General features: G+C 33.5%; 2 protein-coding genes across 2 annotated transcripts in view; one reads left to right on the top strand and one right to left on the bottom strand.

Moving 5' to 3' along the window:
* The window catches only part of LOC127728116 (probable 39S ribosomal protein L45, mitochondrial), a 33,971-nt gene extending 11,145 nt beyond the window's left edge, over positions 1 to 22,826 (bottom strand). The window contains exons 1-4 of the mRNA XM_052235353.1: positions 22,740 to 22,826; positions 14,021 to 14,137; positions 11,667 to 11,808; positions 10,121 to 10,185 (exon numbers count right to left, since the gene is read on the bottom strand). Coding sequence (XP_052091313.1) covers positions 10,121 to 10,185; positions 11,667 to 11,808; positions 14,021 to 14,137; positions 22,740 to 22,796 — 381 coding nt within the window. The 5' untranslated portion in view covers positions 22,797 to 22,826. The remainder of the gene's footprint in view (positions 1 to 10,120; positions 10,186 to 11,666; positions 11,809 to 14,020; positions 14,138 to 22,739) is intronic.
* A 114-nt stretch (positions 22,827 to 22,940) lies between these two features.
* LOC127728099 (eIF5-mimic protein 2-A-like) overlaps positions 22,941 to 25,673 on the top strand; it is a 33,435-nt gene continuing 30,702 nt past the window's right edge. The window contains exon 1 of the mRNA XM_052235327.1: positions 22,941 to 23,065. The gene's annotated coding sequence lies outside the window, so the exon portion shown is untranslated. The remainder of the gene's footprint in view (positions 23,066 to 25,673) is intronic.

Genomic DNA, 25,673 nt, shown 5'->3' with positions numbered 1-25,673 from the left:
CAATTTATTATGTTTATAGTACCCTTGTACTTATAAAGTTTCTCCATCTTTATATTCTACATGTTCAATCTAACATTGTATTTTTCCAGTATGTTCTTTAAATTTTTTACTTCATATTCTATAAAACAATCATTGCAACCAGAACATTTGTTTAGCTATCTGCAAATAGTTTTTTTTTTTTTTTTTCTCTTGCAAATAGTTTTTATTTGCAAACTCAGAAAATCATTTTATCTGTAAAATTAGGGTCATAGCTATTATATAAATTTCAATTTAAGCCTTGAAAGGAAGTCTAGAATCCTCAAATAATTTTCAAATTATTATTTTTTTATTTGTCCTAAGACATTTAAAATCATTTAATAACCATCCTTTTATGATTATTTGTTCAATTTATATTTTATTTATATTCTTTTAAATATTTTCATTATTAAAAGGAAAGTAACTTAAAACAGGATAAATCAAGGGAAGTAACCCAATAAATACACAGTTTTTGTTACACAACGGCAGTTAGCCTGAGGTAAAAATCGTTGATTACCTGTATGTTTGACACCCAAGCTGACAAGTGAAGCCATATAATTATGCATGTTAATTGATTTACAGGTAAAATATAACTTCAGGTAATGTCAGTTACACCAGATGCCTGAGATGATATGTTGGGCAGAAATTTTTCATTCATGAAAAATTTCATGCACGGGATTTTTTCCTCTTCAACGGGAGGTCGGGAGGAGACCCCTGAAAACGGGATTATTGTACTCCCGTCGGGAGGTTCACATGTATGCCTATTCAAACCATATCATTATTATTTGCTTTTATATATAAATCAGAAATAACCAATTTAAAATGAAAAATGTTAAAGAAAAAAAAGGAAAAAAAAATCCCCCCCCAATTTTTTGAACCCCCTTATGATTCATCACCCCCAAACTCAATCCCAGCTTTCCCTTTGTGGTATGGTACCTTGCAGTACAATTTCAGAGAGATTCATACACTTGAACACAAGTTATTGTCTGGAAACTAGAAAAATGCTTGTTTTTTGGCCCCTTTTTGGCCCCAAATTCCTAAACGTTTAGGGCAATTACCCCCAAACTCAATTCCAGCTTTCCCTTTGTGATATGGAACCTTGCAGTACAATTTCATAAAGATCCATACACTTACACACAAGTTATTGTCCTGAAACTAGAAAAATGCATGTTTTTTTTGCCCTTTTATGGCCCCTAATTACTAAAATTTTGAGGGAAAACCCCCAAAATCAATCCCAGCCTTCCCTTTGTGATATGGAACCTTGTAGTACAATTTCATAAAGATCCATACACTTACAAACAAGTTATTGTCATGAAACTAGAAAAATGCTTGTTTTTTGCCCCTTTTTGGCCCCTAATTCCTAAAATTTGGAGGAAATTACCCCAAAAATCAATCCCAGTATTCCTTTTGTGATATGGAACCTTGTAGTACAATTTCATAAAGATCCATACACTTACAAACAAGATATTGTCATGGTCGTATAAAAATGCTTGTTTTTTGCCCCTTTTTGGCCCCCAATTCCTAAAATTTGGAGGAAATTACCCCCAAAATCAATCCCAGCATTCCCTTTGTGATATGGAACCTTGTGGTACAATGTCAGAGAGATCCATACACTTACACACAAGTTATGTCTGGAAGTTACAAAAATGCTTATTTTTGGCCCCTTTTGGCCCCTAATTCCTTAACTGTTAGTACCATAACCCCCAAAATCAATCCCCACCTTCCTTTTGTGGTATTGAACCTTATGGTAAAATTTCATTGAGATCCATTTACTTAAACTAAAGTTAGAGTGCGAAAACTAATGTGTATTCGGACGACGACGCCGGACGACGACGACGACGACGACGACGACGACGCCAACGTCATACCAATATACGACCACAAAAATTTTTTTGCGGTCGTATAAAAACCAAAGAACAAATGTTTATGTCAAATATTACTGAAAAGTGAAAAAATTATAAAAATGTTTCTTCCCAATTACAGGACGGTTACTGTTCTCAATTTATATAGAAAACTTGTCAAATCTGGTTACTAATCTATGCTAGAAATCTTTCTCCTTTTCTACTGTTAATACTCAAGAAAAAGTCAATCAGTTTAAAAGTCAGTTGACGTTTTCATATCAGAAATCCAAGACTTAAGCTTTGACACTAGTATTAATTGAATATTATTTGACATTCTTCTGATATAAAAATTGTCTCATGCATCTCCCTGGCAGTGTAATTTGTACTTTCACCATGTGCATTTATTTTAATGATTCCTGATTCAATGGTTTTTTTCAGTATGTCTAAATACCAAATGCCAACAATTTAGAAAACAAGTAACAATATTATGGTAATAGAAAATCTCTTTGATACATTACACATTTTTTTAAATACTTGCTAATAAGTCAATACTTTGAAAGAAAATACCATGTTCTAACAGTACAAATTTAAGAGAAAAAACAAAATACAGGCGTTTTAAATTTCTTTTTTATTGATTTCTATTAGATGTATGATATATTATGGATACCAGGTTCACACAACAGAATAATAGGGAGAACTTAACTTTTTTTTATCTGACAGGGTGAAGTGGGAAGAACTTGGAGAGAAAGCTCAATCTATAGGTTTGCTACTATTTTTGCTGATTACAAAATCGTTTTATCCTCCTATATTTTGTTGCATACTGCTTTGTTTGCTAAAAATTCAATATATTTCATGTAATGCTTCTTTTTTTTTGCAGTAACATATCATCATAATGAAACTGTTTATTGTTTTGTTACTTCTCAGACATCTGTAACTTAAATAGCCCTGTAGCATGATTTAAAGAATAAGTAAAAAAGAAAGAAGAGAAATTTATCAATTAAATTTCAATAAGAAGTTAATTTCATTGAACATTATTAAGATCCCTTTAAAAAGGCATAATTTATAAATTAATATTGATTTTGACGTCACTAGTTCAAAGGTCAAGGTCACAGTAGCAATTCAGACTGAAATTGGGGCAAAAATTTTGTTTCAGAATGATATCATTTGAAACATTTGTCCAACATTCACCAAACATAGCTAGAAAGTGTCACTTGAGAAGAATAAAGCTGCTATTGATTTTAAGGTCAGGAGGTCAAAGTCACAGTACATATTGACTGTAATTTTGGATAAGTTTTGTTATGAGACAATATTTTTTTAGCCATATATCAGATTTTAATAAAAACTAGAGGCTCTCAAGAGCCTGTGTCGCTCACCTGATTCTACTTTGGTTTTGGAAATCATGTTAAAATAGATTAAAATCATAACAGATACCCTAATAATGAGTGAGGCCAAATTTGGTTTAATATTGGCTCTGTAAGTCAATAAAAAATCCTGGTGGCCATCTTGAACAGTAAATCAGCAACAAAGTAGCAACACTTCATCAACACCTCATAAGAAACATTTATGCCATGTTTGGTTTCATTCCATTCAGTGCACCTCTAGAAGAAGCATTTGTATGTATTTCCAATATGGTCTTATGTTAAAGGAAGTCCCCCGCTGGCAGCCATCATGGATGAAGGATCAGCTTCAAAGTAACAACACTTAGTCAGCACCTCATAAGGAACATTCATGCCATGATTGGTTTCAATCCATTCAGTGGTTCTGTAAAAGAAGACATTTGTATGTATTGTCCGTAGGGTCCTTTGTTAAACACTGTCCCCAGCTGGTGGCCATCTTGGATGATGGATCGGCTTCAAAGTAACAACACTTGGTCAGCCCTTCATAAGGAACATTCATGCCATGTTTGGTTTCATTCCATTCAGTGGTTCTCTAAAAGAAAACATTTGTAAATATTTTGCATAGGGTCCTATGTTAAACTAAGTCCCCCGCAGGCGGCCATCTTGGATGATGAATCGGCTTCAAAGTAACAACACTTGGTCAGCACCTCATAAGGAACAGTCATGCCATGTTTGGTTTCATTCCATACAGTGGTTCTCTAAAAGAAGACATTTGTATGTATTTCCCTTAGGGTCCTATGTTAAACTAAGTCCCCCTGAGGCAGCCATCTTGGATGATAGATCAGCTTCAAAGTAACAACACTTGGTCAGCACCTCATAAAGAACATTCAGGCTATGTTTGGTTTCATTCCATTCAGTGGTTCTCTAAAAGAAGACATTTGTATGTATTTCCCATGGGGTCCTATGTTAAAATAAGTCCCCCGATGGCGGCCATCTTAGATAATGGATCGGCTTCAAAGTAACAACATTTGGTCAGCACCTCATAAGGAACATTCATACCATGTTTGGTTTCATTCAATTCAGTGGTTCTCTAAAAGAAGACATTTGTATGTATTTCCCATAGGGTCCTATGTTAAACTAAGTCCCCCGCAGGCGGCCATCTTGGATTATGGATCCGCTTCAAAGTAACAACACTTGGTCAGCACCTCATAAGGAACATTCATGCCATGTTTGGTTTCATTCCATTCTCTGGTTCTCTAAAAGAAGACATTTGTATGTATTTCCCATAGGGTCCCATGTTAAACTAAGTCCCCCGCTGGCGGCCATCTTGGATTTTTGGATCGACTTCAAAGTAACAACACTCGGTCAGCACCTCATAAGGAACATTCATACCATGTTTGGTTTCATTCCATTCAGTGGTTCTCTAAAAGAAGACATTTGTATGTATTTCCCATAGGGTCCTATGTTAAACTAAGTCCCCCGCTGGCGGCCATCTTGGATTATGGATCGGCTTCAAAGTAACAACACTCGGTCAGCACTTCATAAGAAACATTCATGCCATGTTTGGTTTCATTCCATTCAGTGGTTCTCTAAAAGAAGACATTTGTATGTATTTCCCATAGGGTCCTATGTTAAACTAAGTCCCCCACTGGCGGCCATCTTGGATGATGGATTCGCTACAAAGTAACAACACTTGGTCAGCACCTCATAAGGAACATTCATGCCATGTTTGGTTTCATTCCATTCAGTGGTTCTCTAGAAGAAGTTCAAAATGTAAAAAGTTAACGCCAACGACGGACGACGCCGGACGCCAAGTGATGAGAAAAGCTCACTTGGCCCTTCGGGCCAGGTGAGCTAAAAATGAGGAGATGTGGTATGATTGCAAATGATACAACTTTCCACAAGAGTTAAAATAAAGTGTTAGTAGGCAATTATAGCCACCATACATCCTTCAACAATGAAACAACCGATACTGTATATTCGGCTATTTAAGGCCCCAACATGAAAAAAACAAGCTTTCCGAGAGTATTGCATGGCAATACATAGTCCCCTACCGGGTAGAAATTCATTATACTGGAACAAAATGCTAACTTGTTCTATAACTTGTCATGGTGTAAACAAAAAGAAAATATCAAGTCAATATCTTCAAGCATGACTAAAAACAGAGTGGAAAACTGATTATATGAGTGAATTTTTCAAGTCCAAGGACCATAACTCTGCACAAAATTATCAGACCGAAACAAAAATTTGAAGTTGATCTGTAACTTGTCATGATAAAACTATATACCAATTATCAATCAATATCTTCAAGCATGATGAAAAAAAGTGTGAAAAACACTCTAACATTAGATGTGATTAATAGTTCTCTAAAATTAGATATGATGTAATACAATTTCTCTAATTCTATGGAAATTTATCCCTTTCCGAACCCATTGTATCAAAAAAATTTAATCAACGTGTGGTTGCCAGTGATCTCAGAAGATGATTGGATGAGTTTAAGGGTCATAACCTTTCTCAGCTCACTGGATGCATCAAAATATCCTAACAGGTATTAATGAAATTGACAACTTTATGGAAAGTGGAAGGCACTCGAAGGGGATTTTAGTTTAGCAAAAAAGGAAAATTTATTTTTTAATCATTAGAGAAAAAGATTCTTACACAGTTACTCGTGGATTATCGGATTTATCCAATCTTGATAGTTAAATTATAAATTTTAAAGTCCTCGCCGAGGCTAAGACTTTAAAATTGATAATTTAACTATCTCGATTGGATAAATCCGATAATCCACTGGTATCAATGTAAGAATCTATATGTATATTTATTTTCAAGTTATAATCAAATATAATTAATAGTTCCAAATATTTTTTCTTTCATTTGTCACAAAGTAATATAGATTTGTAACTTATCTATAAAATGTCAACAACTTTTATATATACACAATGTAATGTAATGAAATATATACCTTAATAAAAATAGATTATTATCTAATTAAAAGATTACACTTCATAATTTTTTTTTATGTATATAGCATTCAGAAAATTAGTTTATACAAAATAAAAAACACTTCAAACAATTAACCAAAGAATGTCTTTAATAAAATGCTCCGCAGGGCGCAGCTTGATACGACCGCAGAGGTCGAACCCTGAACAGTTGGGGCAAGTATGGACACAACATTCAAGCTTGATACAGCTCTGAATTTGGATTGTGATTAAATATTTGACACAGCATAGGTTTCTGACACAGAATGAATGTGGTCTAAGAACTTAAAAATTTTAAATTGGACATTCACCTATTATGGTCCAATATCCAAAATCTAAATACATGGTTAGATTCAGCATATCAAAGAACCCCAAGAATTCAATTTTTGATGAAATCAAACAAAGTTTAATTTTGGACCCTTTTGATCTCAATGTGGACAAAAATGATAACAGGGCCCAAAAATCAAAAATCTAAATACATGGTTAGATTCAGCATATCAAAGAACCCCATATATTCAATTTTTGTTGAAATCAAACAAAGTTTAATTTTGGACCCCGATTTGGACCAACTTGAAAACTGGGCCCATAATCAAAAATCTAAATACATGTTTAGATTCAGCATATCAAAGAACCCTAAAAATTCAATTTTTGTTAAAATCAAACTAAGTTTAATTTTGGACCCTTTGGACCTTTATGTAGACCAATTTGAAAACGGAACCAAAAATTAAGAATCTAAATACACAGTTAGATTCGGCATATCAAAGAACCCCAATAATTCAATTTTTGATGAAATCAAACAAAGTTAAATTTTGGACCCTTTGGACTTCAATGTGGACCAATTTAAAAACGGGGCCCAAAATCCAAAAACTTAATACACGGTTAGATTCAGCATATTAGAGAACCCCATATATTCCATTTTTGTTGAAATCAAACAAAGTTTAATTTTGGACCCCGATTTGGACCAACTTGAAAACTGGGCCCATAATCAAAAATCTAAATACATGGTTAGATTCAGCATATCAAAGAACCCCATATATTCAATTTTTGTTGAAATCAAACAAAGTTTAATTTTGGACCCCGATTTGGACCAACTTGAAAACTGGGCCCATAATCAAAAATCTAAATACATGGTTAGATTCAGCATATCAAAGAACCCCATATATTCAATTTTTGATGAAATCAAACAAAGTTTAATTTTGGACCCTTTTGATCTCAATGTGGACAAAGTTGATAACGGGGCCCAACAATCAAAAATCTAAATACATGGTTAGATTCAGCATATCAAAGAACCCCATATATTCAATTTTTGTTGAAATCAAACAAAGTTTAATTTTGGACCCCGATTTGGACCAACTTGAAAACTGGGCCCATAATCAAAAATCTAAATACATGGTTAGATTCAGCATATCAAAGAACCCCATATATTCAATTTTTGTTGAAATCAAACAAAGTTTAATTTTGGACCCCGATTTGGACCAACTCGAAAACTGGGCCCATAATCAAAAATCTAAATACATGGTTAGATTCAGCATATCAAAGAACCCCATATATTCAATTTTTGATGAAATCAAACAAAGTTTAATTTTGGACCCTTTTGATCTCAATGTGGACAAAGTTGATAACGGGGCCCAACAATCAAAAATCTAAATACATGGTTAGATTCAGCATATCAAAGAACCCCATATATTCAATTTTTGTTGAAATCAAACAAAGTTTAATTTTGGACCCCGATTTGGACCAACTTGAAAACTGGGCCCATAATCAAAAATCTAAATACATGGTTAGATTCAGCATATCAAAGAACCCCATATATTCAATTTTTGTTGAAATCAAACAAAGTTTAATTTTGGACCCCGATTTGGACCAACTCGAAAACTGGGCCCATAATCAAAAATCTAAATACATGGTTAGATTCAGCATATCAAAAAACCCCATATATTCAATTTTTGTTGAAATCAAACTAAGTTTAATTTTGGACCCTTTGGACCTTTATGTAGACCAATTTGAAAACAGAACCAAAAATTAAGAAACTAAATACACGGTTAGATTCGGCATATCAAAGAACCCCAATAATTCAATTTTTGATGAAATCAAACAAAGTTAAATTTTGGACCCTTTGGACCTCAATGTGGACCAATTTAAAAACGGGGCCCAAAATCTAAAAACTTAATACACGGTTAGATTCAGCATATTAAAGAACCCCAAGAATTCAAGAATAAAACCCCATTGAAATTGATCAAGAAATAAGCAATTTATACGAAGTATCTTCTTTTGCACAATACTGTGCAATTGATTATTTCTTGCTATTGCGCAATACTGTACAATTGACAATTTCTTGCTATTGCGCAATATTGTGATATTGGATATTTCTTGCTATTGCGCAATACTGTGCAATTGAAGATTTCTTGCTATTGCGCAATACTGTGCAATTGAAGATTTCTTGCTATTGTGCAATACTGTGCAATTGAAAATTTCTTGCTATTGCACAATACTTATTATATAATAATTTACACATCCTGTTTGGTGTGTATCTCCTACCATATCATTATTATTTGCTTTTAAATATAAATCAGAAATAACCAACTTAAAATGGAAAATTTTAAAAGAAAAAAAAAAAGGAAAAAAAGAAAAAAAAAAGAAAAAAAAAAAAATCCCCCCCCCCCAAAATTTTTTGAACCCCCTTATGATTCATCACCCCCAAACTCAATCTCAGCCTTCCCTTTGTGGTATGGTACCTTGCAGTACAATTTCAGAGAGATCCATACACTTGAACACAAGTTATTGTCTGGAAACTAGAAAAATGCTTATTTTTGGCCCCTTTTTGGCCCCCAATTCCTAAACGTTTCGGGCAATTACCCCCAAACTCAATTCCAGCTTTCCCTTTGTGATATGGAACCTTGTAGTACAATTTCAGAAATATCCAAACACTTACACACAAGTTATTGTCATGAAACTAGAAAAATGCTTGTTTTTTGCCCCTTTTTTGGCCCCTAATTCCTAACATTTTGAGGCAATTACCCCCAAAATCAATTACAGCCTTCCCTTTGTGATATGGAACCTTGTGGTACAATGTCAGAGAGATCCATACACTTACACACAAGTTATTGTCTGGAAGTTACAAAAATGCTTATTGTTGGCCCCTTTTTGGCCCCTAATTCCTTAACTGTTGGTACCATAACCCCCAAAATCAATCCCAACCTTCCTTTCATGGTATTGAACCTTATGGTAAAATTTCATGGAGATCCATTCACTTAAACTAAAGTTAGAGTGCGAAAACCAATGTGTCTTCGGACGACGCCAGACGACGCCGGACGACGACGACGACGACGACGACGACAACGACGACGACGACGACGACGACGCCAACGTCATACCAATATACGACCAAAAAATTTTCAATTTTTGCGGTCGTATAAAAAAATGAGTTATCTCTCTTTGAAGGAGAAATATGGTTTAACATACAAAATGTAGTACTCTAACATTAGATATGGACCATGATAACTCTGGACTAAATCATCAGACCGGAACAAAATTCGAACTTGATCTATAACTTGTCATGATAAAACTATATACCAAATATCAAATCAATATCTTCAAGAACGAAGAAAAAAAGTGTGGAAAGCTGATTTGCCGGACTGACGGATGGACAGACGAATGGACAGACAGACGGACGGAGTGCAAGCCTAAAGTCCCCTTCGACTTCGTCGGTAGGGGACTAATAACCTATTTTTGGTGGATAATGTGGGTGAAAAAGACCTCTAATGATTTTTAGGTCACTAGGTCAATTGTCAAGGTTACAGCAGCAGTAAATAGACTGAAATTCTTTGTATTCTTTATTTCTTTCACTTGACGTAAACAGTAAGCAGAACAATGTGTACTTCAAATCCATAAAGATCAAAACTTGGCTTTTATGCTCATGGTGAAAAAATGAAGGAATCAAAGTACTCACAGTTTTTGAAATAAGTGATGTTTTTCCATCTCCTTCTGGAGGAATATAGGCCTCTAAGACATTAGCTAAAATCAAATGAAATCATCTTATTAATAATGTTAAACCAGTCTAAACAAGATTTTGTTCAAATAAGTTTTTTATTTTACTCCTGAATTTCAACTCACATCCTCCTAAATTATGCTAAAGTCTGACTGTCTCCACTTCCTCCTAAATAACATCTGTCCCAATCAAAATTCAATAGCAGTTACTTTCCAATAATCCAACAATAATTCTGAATTAGTCTGTTACTTAAGAACAGTCTGTGAGTACTCTTAAATCAGCACCTTGTGTTTTTTGTATTTTTGTTAGGGTTTTTGTGTCAATCTGATGAATCCAGCCTTTTCAACTGATTTTTATAGTTTGTTGTTAAATATGTTGTTCTGTTAATCACTGTACCAGGTTAGGTGAGGGTTGAGTGCTTACACACATGTATAACCCTGCCACATTCTTTATGTGGCAGTCCCAAGTCGGGAGCCTGTAATTCAGTGGTTGTCGGTTGTTGTCTACCTTATTTGTTTATCATTTGTTGTTTTAAAATCTTTTGAATTGGTTCTCATTTTTTAATGCCAGGGTTTTTTGTGGCACCTTATACAGTGTGTGTTTTGCTCATTGTTAAAGGCCCTACAAGTCTATAGTTATAATATTTACATCCTTGGTCATAGCAACCCATATGCAAATAACAAATGGGGAATGTGTCCATGGGACACAGATGATGCCCCTGCTTGCATATAATGATGTAAAGGGACATAACTCAGAACGGTAAAAGTGACGCTACCCAAATTTGTACTTGATCTGAGTTTTGTGGTAATAAGCATTGTGTATAAGTTTCATAACATTTAGTTGAGGCAAACTTTAGAGAACGGAAAAGAATCAAAGTGCTTGTCAGCACAGAAGGGTAAAGATTGCTTAATTTATCAGAGGGAAATAAAATTAAACATTGCATTGTATAAAGCATTGGTTGTAACTGATCAGTAATTTCTACTTATTTTCATTTAATTGAAAAAACACTGGGGGAAAAGATAACAGATACACCAAAATTCAGACATGTCAAAGATAACGGATATCAGTTAGTTTTTTTTGTGTTTTTTTTTTTTTTGGGGGGGGGGGGGGAGAGAGAGAGAGAGAACAAGCTGTGTGTTTCTGTGAAGGAATTTAGAATTTATTAGAAAATCACCTATATGGTCTCAATACTCATATGGTGCTGCCGGTTAATAACCAAACAAGAATATACTCATATGGTCAGACCCTTTAATAACCAAACAAGCATATTCTCATATGGTCTGACCCGTTAATAACTAAACAAGTATATACTTCTATGGGCTGACCATATAAGTATACACAAATGGTAATGACTATGATCCAAATACTCATATGATCAGGAACATATACATGTGTATTAGTTTTTGTTGCCATCTTTGCCCAGCCATGCAAGCCAAATTATTCTGTGTCTAAAAACAGACATCTCTTTAATGAAAAGCCCATTATTACAAAGCTGCATTAGACTCACATGTGGATGATATGCTTATTGGTTTCACACTAAAGGAAGAAGGGTGTTTTCTTCCATCTTGCTTCATCTTTTTTCTTTCTTCATCAATGGAAGTTTTTTCCTTTTTTCCTTTCACTTGCTCTTCATAATTAGGGAGGTCAAACTGAATAAAGAAAATGTAAAATGAGAAATTAAATAAATGGAGAATGTGTCCCCATGGACAAAGATGATGCCCCCGCTTGCATACAACATTATAAAGGGACATAACTCAAGAACAATAAAAATGACGCTACCCAAATTTGTACTTGATCTTAGTTTTGTGGTAATTAGTATTGTGTATAGGTTTCATGTTTGGTTGGGGCAAACTTAAGTTACAGAACATAAACTAAAACTTTTGCAATTTTTGATTTATAAAGGGGCATAACTCAATAATGGTTAAAGTGACACTACCCAAATTCAACTTGATCTGTGTTTAATCAATGGAAGGCAAAATTAAACATTGCATTGTATAAAGCATTGATTGTAGTTGATTCAACTATAATCATGGACAAAGGAAGATAACTCCAATTTTAAAAATTACTTGAACAATGACATCATTGATATTTTAAGAAAAAAAATGAAAAATTTAGCAATTTTTCCATTTGTAAAGGGGCATAACTCTAGAACAGTAAAAGTGACGCCACCAAAATTCAAACTTGATCTGTGTATTGTGGTAATAAGCATTGTGTATAAGTTTGATAACATTTGGTTGAGGCAAACTTAAATTAGAGAATGGAAACCAATGTTGGACAGACAGACCAGGGTAAAACTTAATGCCCCCTCCACTTCGGCCCCCTCCTCTTCGACGGGGGCATAAAAATAAAAAATATCAAAAAACACATCCAGAAGTAAAAAAAAACAAACATGAATCAATGTTCCGTTTCAGGTCACCAACCATAAAAAAGCAAGTTTGAGCTATTGTCAAGTCAACACTCAGCTTCTCTCTTCTATAAAACAAAAATGTCCAAAATAATCCATTTTGCAAAAAACTGAGACAAGTGCATATATATTGAAACTATCACATCAATTGTATCTTGTTAAATAGTGATGTTAGATCTCTTTGTGGAATAACTTGGCTGTAAATACCACTTGAATAAGGCATAACAGATTAAGAGTATTTTAATTTTTCTCCGCAAATATTTTCGTCTCACTGGAAACAGAGTCATTGAAGCTATCAGGAGGAGCTTAGGACAAATATAGGATGTTTGTACTAAATAATGTGTCAAACATTGATCATGGAAAATAAAGTCCAAAGAGTGACAGAAAACTCTTGCCTAAAATCATTAGTAGATACCGTATAGCTGTTTTTTTTCGCGATTTAGGGGCAACAAAGTATATGAAAAATTTTTGTTTTTTATTTTGGCAAATTCTTAAATACCAATTAAATATTTTGGTGGATACTGAAATGGTTGTAGTTAAAAGGTTGTAAAAATTGACAAGCAAGTGTCTATTGTTATGGTTGAATTGTTGTTTTGCCTGTATGACGTCTTATTTATTGATTATATATTGATACAGTTAATCAATAGAATACCGGTAGCTTAGATATTTGTCACAGGTGTACAAACTTCTTCTAAATGTTACCGCCGCGATATAGCCTTGTTGTGCTAATGCGGCGTAAAGCAACCAACAATCAATCAATCAATCTAAATGTTACAGTTGATTAGTATCGAAATTGACCGGACCTTTGATGTACTTATTAATTTATAAAATAATCAAGACTGACTTGCAACTGTTATATAATTTATTACCTTAGCTGTATTTGGCAAAACATTTAGGAATTTTTGGTCCTCAATGCTCTTCAACTTCGTACTTCATTTGGCCTTTTTAACCTTTTTTGATTCGAGCGTCACTGAATCTGATGAGTCTTCTGTAGACGAAATGCGCGTCTGGAGCAAATACAAAATTTCAATCCTGGTATCTATGATGAGATTTTTGATAGAAATTAATAAGGGTAAATATCTGACAGAGTACCTTACACTTATATAAACTAACATAAACCATTATTGACCCGCCGACAGGAAAAAGTAAATCGTTTACAAAATGCTTCAGCTATTAGAAAGTATCGAACATATGCATAAATTTTCGGGATTTTCCTTTATTCGACAAAATAAGCGAAAATAAACACCCAGCAAAAATAACCCGCTATATGGTACTCTAAATTTTGTGGCACCGATGAAACTTAGAAATGTTCATGCACCAACAGTAACATCATAGTGTAGAAATATACAAAATTTCAGTATCCCAGGTAAAATTTGAGGTGCCATGGACTACAGGGCCCTGATAGTTGTCATCCCTTGTAGTGATAACTATGTTTTGGCTATGATTAGATAATGCACCTTCATGAACTTTTGTCCTCTTTCTTTTTTGAACTTTGGATTCCAGTGCTTTGATCTGTATTGCATCACTAATGCTGACACACAAACTTCTCCATTACAGTTCAACTGTCTAAATTTCTGAAATAGAAAAAAATATAAACTTTTTGTTTCTATTGGATAAAGCTTTCCTTCTATTAGTCTTAAAACTTCTCCTTCATTCCATATTAGTCTTAAAACTCCTCCTTCATTCCATATTGGTCTTATAACTCCTCCTTCATTCCATATTAGTCTTACAAATCCTCCTTCATTCCATATTAAGTCTTACAAATCCTCCTTCATTCCATATTAGTCTTACAACTCCTCCTTCATTCCATATTAGTATTACAACTCCTCTTTCATTCCATATTAGTATTACAACTCCTCTTTCATTCCATATAAGTCTTTCAACTCCTCTTTCATACTTATTAGTCCTAAAACTCCTCATTCATTCCAGATTAGTCTTACAACTCCTTAAATTTGTGAAACCAGTACTAGTTGTGATAAGGATTTGGTTAGTAGGAAAATGCCCCCAATAAAAAGCTCTGTAATGGGAATCCAAATGTAGTTTGGACAGTTAAACAACTTGGAGTTTAATACTTTGCAAGTGACTTAGGCAAACTTTTTAATTTTACTTAACATTTTGAATTTTAGTAAGTCACATTTTTTTAAAATTAAGTGCTTTAAGCAATTTATTTTCATTTCTTTTTTAAGTAGACATGTATGTGTCCATCTGAAGTTAGGAGCCTGTAATTCAGTGGTTGTCATTGGTTGCTGTATGGTTTATTTGTTTTTCTAGGTTCATTCAACCTATGCCAACATTTTGAAATTCAGGTATAAAACAGTCTGAAAAAATGTTGGCATAGGTTGAATAATTTGAAACAGATTCAGTGTTATAAAACCATAAATAAACAAGTGAAACTGCGAGCTACTGCTCACTGATGATACCGCCAGCCCAAATACTTGACGGTAAACAGGAAGTTGTTGAGTGATGAATCTGAAAAAGCATCACACGGTATAGCTAACTTATATAAACACTGAAACCAGATTTCAGAAATCCTTGTAATGTAGTTCCTGAGAAAAATGCGAAGAAAATTTTCAACTTGGATGTCATGTGTAAAATGATATAAGTGTTCAGTAAACAGGAAGTTGTAAAGTGATGAATCTGAAAAAGCATCACACGGTATAGCTGACTCATATAACCCCTGAAACCAAATTTCAGAAATCCTTGTAATGTAGTTCCTGAGAAAGATGTGATGAAAAATATTCATGGGTCATAAACAAGTAAAAGTTTAATGGTCAGATTTTACGACCTATGTAGCCAACATCTGTGTCTGGACATTCACAGAGAGATATTAATGATGTTGTGGCTTCTACATAATGAGTTCTAATGAGCTTTAATGGTTAGATTTGTTGATTTGTAACTATAGACTTTATGCACACTTGTCAATTACACTTGTCAATTTGACAATTCAGATATTAAAACAAAATTTCCCTTTCAAGAACTGAAAATTAAATTGCCAGTTAATTTCACTGGACATTATGTTTAAGCCATGATCTTTGATAGAGATTGAAAGATGTTTTATTGCTCTCTGTTTTCATAATACATAATACTCTTTTTAACTGCATATTTTAGCAAATCTAACAAATTGTGTATTTTTCACTTTTGAAATCATTATTCTTCCGTCAGCTGTGCCATTTGAAAGTGAGGCTTATATTATCATAAGAATACAGATTTCTGTCATAGTTGATCCACCTCCAACTGGTGATTTGTGTAAATTAGTCATTGGCGGAAGCAGAAAAATTGCAAAATAACAATCTTTCACAAGCGATTTTGAAAGGAATATGACATTTTTAATGCAATAAATGGTTCAAACCTTAACTAAGGCAAAATAAAAATATATGTGTGGTTCCAGTTACATCCTCGACAAAAATAGGGTTGGAAGGTCAGCATTTATTAATTTAAAATTTATTTTTTTTGGATTGTCAAAATCCGGAAAAAAATTGTGTGTTCACCAAGTCTGATTCCGGTATTATACACGCCCCTACCAGAAGATCACCATTTTCTACATGTTTGGTTGTAAAATAAACAGACATTTTACATTTTTAGTTAATTTTGTTGCATTGCAGGGATCTCCATGGATGGAAATTTAATGATGACAAAACCCCACATCTACGTCGTGTCGTGATGGAAAGTATTTCATTCCTCCATTTCTATGTAAGGAATGGTGAACAGACTGATATATTGCTTATTATATTTATTTCATAATAGAATAACCACTACATGTATTTTCGTTAATTGTCATTTGTAACAATTCCAATGTCAAGCCTGCATGGCTCCCCTTAGTTAAGAATGACCACAAGCTGTCCTTAAGGTTCCAAAGTTGTTTTCTTGCTATTCTGGTAATTGTTTAGGACTTAAAAATCAGGGGGCTTTTTTTTTCACTGTAAAATTTAGAAGTGATGATCGAACCAGTATCGACAATTTGCAGCATCAATAACAATACAATGTAGTAATAGACTATGCAACATGCACCTTTGATTCTGAATGCTAAACCAGATATATTAATTTGATTGTAAACTACAAAATGAATTCAGAATAACGATGCGAAATTTCTTCAGATTATCAAGTTGTAGTTAATATTCATGTATTTACTTTTAAACTTGTAAATCGATTCAATATTATCGATAATTGTATGTTGTACTCGTGTTATTTGGCATTAAATTATATTCTGTTTTATGTCTTATTTTGAACTCATTTAAAAAGGGGATGCTGATTGCGTACATCAATATTAAGGCATGTGTTCGACTTGTTAACTCATTCGAACCCAAAAGATTTCTGAACCCAACCCTACTGAAAAATTGTCATTTTCAGTCTATTTTTCGATTTTAATGCGACCTTGAGAGGTAAACATTAATCACTAAACTGTGTTTCTTTGTCATTCAAGTAGTACCTTATAGTTACAGCAGTCTATCCATACTGACTGGAAGTAATTGTGACTTGAGAATCTTGCTGGGGAATTATTATTGGCTAGCCAAGTATGCCTAAATGTCCGTTTTTACCGATTTCTGACAAAACGGTGACCTAGATTTTACAGACCACAACTTTTTTGGCCATATTATACCTCCTTGTGTTCCTGTACCAACTATGCATGTATTTATGATAACAGTTGATACCTACAGCCCATACCGGTAACGTAGTGGCCATAAAAAGACTCCCACCCCCACCTGATTTTGGCTACTTTACACGTTTTTCTGATTTTGAACTCTAAAAAGGCCATTGAAGTTGCCATATTTTCATAATCACACATCTGAGAAGAGTTTATGGACCATGAATTGCATGGTGGAATTGCTGTAAAGACAGTTGAGCTGGGGCAGTTCTGAAAAAGTATGGAGGGTCATACAGGCTATCAAAGAATGGTGGTCGCCATCACGACTACAGGCGGGATTGGGGGCGAAGGGGTTAAACCCTTTTCTTCATAACTGGATTTAAAATTTATTTTTAATCTAATTTTTCATTAGCATTTGCTGAAATGTAATTAAATAATGCAATCAATCATCCATCTTGATCAAGTGTTCTCTTGTCAGGTGTGTTGATCTATCTGTACAAGTGACTAGAGATCTTTAGCCGGATATCCCTCAGGGCTTTAAAACTGTAATCAGGAGAACCCTTTGGATTATAATACAATAAGGGTTATGCAATTACATGCAAAAGATTATTATTGCTAACAAAAATGGTTGCGGCTAGCAAAATGAAAACAAATTTTGACAATGGCGGGGATCATTTGACAATGGAGGAAGATAATTTAACGATGACGGGGATCATTTGACGATTGCGGAAGATATTTTAACAATGGCGGTTTTGCCATCATAAAACAGGTCATGGAGATTGTTGCATTCTGTTAAGAATTTTACATTTTTAGATGTACTGAATACTTCTAATGGAAATTCAGATGACCATGATGACAGAAGTCTGTGAATTTAATTATTGAAATTCACATTCCACAAAATGGGATCGTTCAAAATTTATTTTTCTGAAATGGAAAAAAAAGTTCTAGGGTCGGGGGGTGTTTAAACTATGGTCTGTCGGGAAACTGGAACCACACATATATTTTATTTGGCCTGAAGGCATTTTGTAAATCACGTTTTAATGAAGAAACTATTTTTTTTAGCGAAAATAAGAATATATTGATCTACACTCAAGTAATGAGTGCCAGACAGTCAGGGGTACTACTTAAACAAGTGATTTCAGAATCACTCCCTCGAGTAATTTTGGCTGTGAAATATTAAAAATTTTCACACAGACTTTTTAAAATCACTGAAACGAGTAATTTTAGAAGTTAAAATGTAATCACTTTAATAAGTGTTTATAACATTTTCTTGATATTTTTCCCACAAGCTTGATTTTTTTATTGGTAAAAAAACAACAATTCCATTAAAAAAACAACTATGTATATGCAGAAATTGTCTTTTGCTTGATTAGCCTGCATGACACTTTTACAGTTTTTTTTAAATATGCAAAAACTGGAATAGTTTGTAGATCAGGTCATAACCTTGAAGTAGATCATTCTAACTCTAAAGAAAACCAATCAGGTTACCTAATATTGTTGATCTTTGTCTGATAGTAAGAGTAGTTAATGAATTTTTTATTACAGAAAAATTCCCAAGGGTACTTTTAAAAGCTTTAGGCACTAACTTACTGCCCAAGCGCACTGGTGAAATTAATATACAAAGAAAAAGGGATAATTGATTTATGTAGGAAAATTATAGAAAAGATTGTGAAAATATGGAAAATCAATGAAATTAGCATTTGAAGATCAAAGAAAACACTAAAATCACTTAAATAGGTGATAACTGAATTTATCAAATCACTGAAATAAGTGATGATGAAATCACTTGTTTAAGTAGCACCCCTGACTGCCAGAAGTGAAAGAAAATACTTTTTTGTTTGCAGAGAGACGTCTCTGTTTCCATGAATTGATTTTTCTTTTAAATAATCATTCTACAAAGTCAATGGTTTCAACATGGTTTTAAAGAAATAAATTGTCTGTATCTATAAATGTCTTTATCATGTTTATACATAAAAGAGTTGTTTATTCAACTTTTGATAAATATAAAAACCATAGATGTCGCTGGAACGGACCCTATTTTTTACACAGAAGTTGAAAATTTTCGAATTCGAAAAAAAATAGTGTCGATAGTGTTACCTGATACACAAATATATTTTTATTTTGCCTTATAACCAATTCGGGAGATAATCCTCAACCTGACTTCAGTAACTTCGTCCTCTTTCCAATGTATCATGTTACTTGAGTTTAATTGATTATCTCTAAATAATTCGTGCTTGATGTTATTACACCATATAATAAAATGCTTCGCTGGGGCACAGCTTGATACGACCGCAGAGGTCGAACCCTGAACAGTTGGGGCAAGTATGGACACAACATTCAAGCTTGATACAGCTCTGAATTTGGATTGTTATTAAATATTTGATACAGCATAGGTTTCTGACACAGAAAGAATGTGGTCTAAGAACTTGAATTTTTTTAATTTACCTATTATGGTCCAATGTCTAAAATCAAAATACATGGTTAGATTCAGCATATCAAAGAACCCCATATATTCAATTTTTGTTAAAATCAAACAAAGTTTAATTTTGGACCCCAACTTGGACAAACTTGAAAACTGGGCCCATAATAAAAAATCTAAACACATGTTTAGATTCAGCATATCAAAGAACCCCAAGAATTCAATTTTTGCTAAAATCAAACTAAGTTTAATTTTGGACCCTTTGGACCTTAATGTAGACCAATTTAAAAAACGGGACTTAAACTTAAAAATCTAAATACACAGTTAGATTTGGAATATCACATACCTGCCAACTTTTAAAAAATCTCCATGGGGGATTTTAAGCGAAAGAGGAACTTATGTTTCTCTGTTATTGTCATAAGTGTTTTTAATCTACTTCTATATTGTTCAAATGAGTATATATGTGCTTAAATACCCTTTTAACTCATTTTAATGCCTGTTTTGAGGTGTTCAAGTCATAAAATAAAGAATTTCAAAATTCAGGTTGAGACCTCTCATGGGGGATATCCCCCATAAATCGGGATAGTTGGCAGGTCTGATATCAAAGAACCCCAATAATTCAATTTTTGATGAAATCAAACAAAGTTTAATTTTGGACCCTTTTGACCTCAATATGAACCAATTTGATAGCGGGGCCCACAAATAAAAAATCTAAATTCATGGTTAGATTCAGCATATCAAAGAACCCCATATATTCAATTTTTGTTGAAATCAAAAAAAGTGTAATTTTGGACCCCAACTTGGACCAACTTGAAAACTGGGCCCATAATCAAAAATCTAAACACATGTTTAGATTCAGCATATCAAAGAACCCCAAGAATTCAATATTTGTTAAAATCAAACTAAGTTTAATTTTGGACCCTTTGGACCTCAATGAAGACCAATTTAAAAAACGGGACCCAAATTAAAAGTCTAAAAACACGGTTAGATTTGGCATATCAAAGAACCCCAATAATTCAATTTTTGATGAAATCAAACAAAGTTTAATTTTGGACCCTTTTGACCTCAATATGAACCAATTTGATAGCGGGGCCCACAAATAAAAAATCTAATTACATGGTTGGATTCAGCATATCAAAGAACCTCATATATTCAATTTTTGTTGAAATCAAACAAAGTTTAATTTTGGACCCCAATTTGGACCAACTTGAAAACTGGGCCCATAATCAAAAATCTAAATACATGTTTAGATTCAGCATATCAAAGATTAGAACCCCATATATTCAATTTTTGTTGAAATCAAAAAAAGTTTAAATACTGGACCCTATCTTGGACCAACTTGAAAACTGGGCCCATAATCAAAAATCTAAACACATGTTTAGATTCAGCATATCAAAGAACCCCAAGAATTCAATTTTTGTTAAAATCAAACTAAGTTTAATTTTGGACCCTTTGGACCTTAATGTAGACCAATTTAAAAAACAGGACCCAAAATTAAAAATCTAAATACACGGTTAGATTTGGAATATCAAAGAACCCCAATAATTCATTTTTTGATGAAATCAAACAAAGTTTAATTTTGGACCCTTTTGACCTCAATATGAATCAATTTGATAACGGGGTCCACAAATAAAAAATCTAAATACATGGTTAGATTCAGCATATCAAAGAACCCCATATATTCAATTTTTGTTGAAATCAAACAAAGTTTAATTTTGGACCCCAATTTGGACCAACTTGAAAACTGGGCCCATAATCAAAAAATCTAAATACATGTTTAGATTCAGCATATCAAAGAACCTCATATATTCAATTTTTGCTAAAATCAAACAAAGTTTAATTTTGGACCCTTTGGACCTTAATGTAGACCAATTTGAAAACTGGACCCAAAATTAAAAATCTAAATACACTGTTAGATTCGGCATAACAAATAAATAAATGTAATCAAAGATTTTACAAATCTAATGCGCCATACTGTGCAATTAAAGATTACTTCTTGAAATTTTTCAATATTTGAAATTTGAAAAAAAAAAAATATTTGAAGAATATATTCTGAAATCTGAAATGAGAAAAAATTGACCCCCCACAATTTCTTTTTATCCCCCCCCCCTTTTTTCCCCCAAAAAATTCTTTCCCTCAAGATATGGTCATAATCTCAATTCAAATTTCCAATGGAGTTGGCAACCATAATTACCCATTTAAATTTACCATAGTGCTAACTTAATCTATTTTATAATAGAATTAAAAATATAGTGTCAAATCTTTCATATGGATTTTTTTGTAAAAAAAAAAGATGCAACATTTGCAGATATTTTTACTAGTCTTCCTTTATAAATATGCATTTCTTTAAACATAATTTAAAAGCAGTGTAAGGGAAGTAACCAAAACGCTGTATTTGGATTACCTCCCTTACACTGTTTTAAATTATCTTTATTGTTCATTAACCATTACTTTATACATAATTTAAAAGCAGTGTAAGGGAGATAATTTCAATGATGTATTTGATTTATCTCCCTTACACTGCTTTAAATTATGTTTTATACTAAAGTATTTGTCCATTAACCAGGACAACCTTGTTTTTCCCCCTTTTTTGCCCCTAATTCCTACACGGTTTGAGCCATAACCCCCCAAAGCAAATCCTAACCATCCCTTTGTGGTATGGAAACTTGTAGTATAATTTCAGAGAGATCCATACACCGTTCCACAGTTATTGTCTGGAAACTAGAAAATGCTTATTTTTGGCCCCTTTTTGGCCCCTAATTCCTTAACTGTTGGTACCATAACCCCCAAAATCAATCCCAACCTTCCTTTTGTGGTATTTAACCTTATGGTCAAATTTCAAAAAGATCCATTCACTTAAACTAAAGTTACTTAGTTAGAGTGCGAAAACCAATGTGTCTTCGGACGACGACGACGACGACGACGCCGGACGACGACGACGCCTACGTCATACCAATATACGACCCCAAATTTTTTTGCGGTCGTATAAAAATAGTTGGTGGCCTAAGAAATAATTTTCAGAATTCCCTATTTAATAATATCATATGTGAAACATTAATAAACTATTTTCAATGCAGACTTCGCCCTCTTTCATCAGCTGTATCAGCTGCCTCATACTTTTAAAAGGGTTCGTGCAATACTTCGCTAACAACAAAAACTATTAAACTTTACAAACATTTAAAACTCTAGCATAACTTGATGACCAAAATACTCTTGCCATGGGCGCAGCCATGACAGATTCAATATAGTAGTTTTTCTTCAAAACGATAGGTTAAAACCCGAGAAAATAACCATGTGATAATTAATCGGGTTTTGTAAATGCTTAAATTGATTTAGTATTTAGAAAAACGTGGTTTTAAACATAATTGAGACACAGAGTTGATTCTCGCGAGATTTTCTTGAAAAGTGTTACTATATTTAGTAACAGATCTTTTTCTTTCTTGACAAGAACTGCGAAAGAAGCGAGGCTAGACCGGCATTACAAAATTCCATAAAGTTTAAGTAAGAACAACTTTGTAAAACAATGAATTGTTTAAAGAGACTTTCACTCCTGATAAGTAAATAGCTACATATTGAATCTTACTGGGAACATAACCAGATATAAAAAAGATTCGATATCAAATAAATAAATGATTTTCAAACATCATACGTGACTGACTATGGCATCAAGTTTGTGAATCAGTCATTTTTCTTATTTAAAATGGTTTTATCGCCACTAAAGGTTTTAATATGCGATCGGTGCTACTGGAAATGTCAGCGAAGCTATTTTCGACACGAGCTCAAGTTGTATATCAAAATAAACTGCACAACTCCACAAGTTAAAGTTTTTTTTGAATTCTTGTATAATTTCAATCACATTGAATACCAGGAATACCATTGTTCTGTTTGCCCTTTCCCTGGCATTTAGTGTTCCTCTTTTAGTAGCATAACAGCCATTTTGATTGAATCTTGTAAAATCAAGATTAAATGAGAGGTGAAAAAATTCTACTTGATTGTACATGTATATGTACAGTTGTCAGTATTTATTTCAGTTGGACTTGTATCTCATTAGGGCAAGCTTTGCTGGCATATGACATTCGTCATGATCATTGAGCTGTTCTTCTTGAAGGTTGTTTTCACATTCATTGGGGACTACAAAGTACTTGGTTTCTTCGAACTCAGTTTCAGTTTGTCAAGTTTACTCTAGTTTCAATCGAACCTCTGAGTTGTACCTTTTGAACCTACCTGGGTTGATACAGGTTTAGAAGACAAACAAGAACAGCAAAGAAGAGTATGATACAAAATAACTGACATTTTACAAAATGCAGTCAAAGAAGGGGGTCTTTTTAAAGAAATTTATGTTTTTATTTAATGTTGTATTTTGGCATTTACAAATATACTTCATGTCTAAATATAGTCCGTGATGTTTACCAATAGAACAGAAAAAAATATAATTTTGGTGCTCTGAGTTACTGAGGGTTAAATGTGAATTTATTACAAAAATCGATTGGTGGCCTTGCATTGGGCTTTTGTCTGCTCTTCGGTTGGGTTGTTGTCTCTTTGACACATTCCCCTTTTCCATTCTCATTTTTATTCCCTTGACCTAGGGGATGACGGGGCAGGAGGTTTTTGAAAAGGAAGATACTCGCCGGGTAAGGACTGATAATGAATAAATGGTAGAAGTTCTTCAAATTTGATCATTGTCGACATCCCTTTAATAAAATTATATCTATATCTCCATTTTGAGTCAACTCAAGTAGAGTTTTTACTTCAATTTTGGAAGGCTACACACATGCTCATTAGCACATGGATTTTATAACTCTTGTCTATTCGAGTTGAACAAATCGAAGTAGGCCAAGCAGAGCTATCTCACCAGCTCACAGGGACCAAAAGAGTTAACCACCTGCATTAAACCATAAATCTGCTCCATAAACATGATAAATCTTTTAGCAATTATTGTGCTTATAAGGAGGACTTTCACCATGATTAGGCCAAATAAAAATATATTGGTCGTTCCAGTTAGGCAAAAAAAAAATATATGTCTGTTTAAGGTTACATACTTTAAAAAAATAGGGTAGGTAGGTCGGTATTTTATTTTATTTTTTCATTTTATTTATTGTGACATGATTTTGAGTCGTGGTCCGAGTTGATCATGGGTCGAGTTTACCCGTATTTTTGATGATTGGATTATTTCCCTTGGAAAAAAATTGCGGCAAAGTGTTTATTTCATCACACGAGTTGCGAATTTCCTTAAAACAGCTGTCATATTCATGATTGTGAACATAGGGATGTATCAGGCAATTGATTTATATCATTTGCAACACTAACTTCGCTTTTGACACGAGTTCAGGTTATTTTTCACTTTACGACGGAAATAAAATGACTTAGGGTCGGCGCTCAAAAATAGGGTAGGTCGGGTAACCGTAAACAGACATATTTTTTTTTTGCCTTACCTGACCGACCATAGTTTAAACCCCCCAACCCTAGAACTTTTTTTCCATTTCTGAAAGATAAATTTTGAACGATCTCATTTTGTGGGATGTTTCAATAATTAAATTGACAGACTTCTTCATCTCAATTTCCATTAGAAGTATCCACTTTGGCTAAAAATGCAACAAATTCTTAACAGAATGCAACAAAATTAACTAAAAAGGTAACATGTCTCCTTATTTTACTAATAAACATATAGAAAATGGTGAACTTCCGGTAGTATTGGTAGGGGCATGTTTTATATTGGACTTGGTGAGCTCCTTAAGATTTTTTTCCAGATTTTGACAATCCAAAAAAAATGCTGATCTACCAACCCTTTTTATACGCCCGTTTACGGGACGTATTATGGTATACCGTTGTCCGTCTGTCCGTCCGTCCGTCTGTCCGTCCGTCGTCAACATGTCGGACATTAACTCAAAAACGCTTTAACCAATTTGCATAAAACTTTGGTGAATTGTTTATATCTATTGACGTAAGCTCCCTTTCGTTTTTTATAAATTTTAGATTTTACGTTCCCGAGTTATGGAGTTTTATTCATTAAAAAAAGGGGGATTTTCCAGTTTTTGGACAATAACTCAAGAATGCTTTCACCAACTTGCAAGAAATTGCGGTGAATTGTTTATATCTATTGACATGAGCT

The sequence above is a fragment of the Mytilus californianus genome, unplaced genomic scaffold, assembly GCF_021869535.1.
Source record: "Mytilus californianus isolate M0D057914Y unplaced genomic scaffold, xbMytCali1.0.p SCAF_2, whole genome shotgun sequence".
Lineage (NCBI taxonomy): Eukaryota > Metazoa > Mollusca > Bivalvia > Mytilida > Mytilidae > Mytilus > Mytilus californianus.
This window is presented reverse-complemented; position numbering and strand designations above follow the sequence as displayed.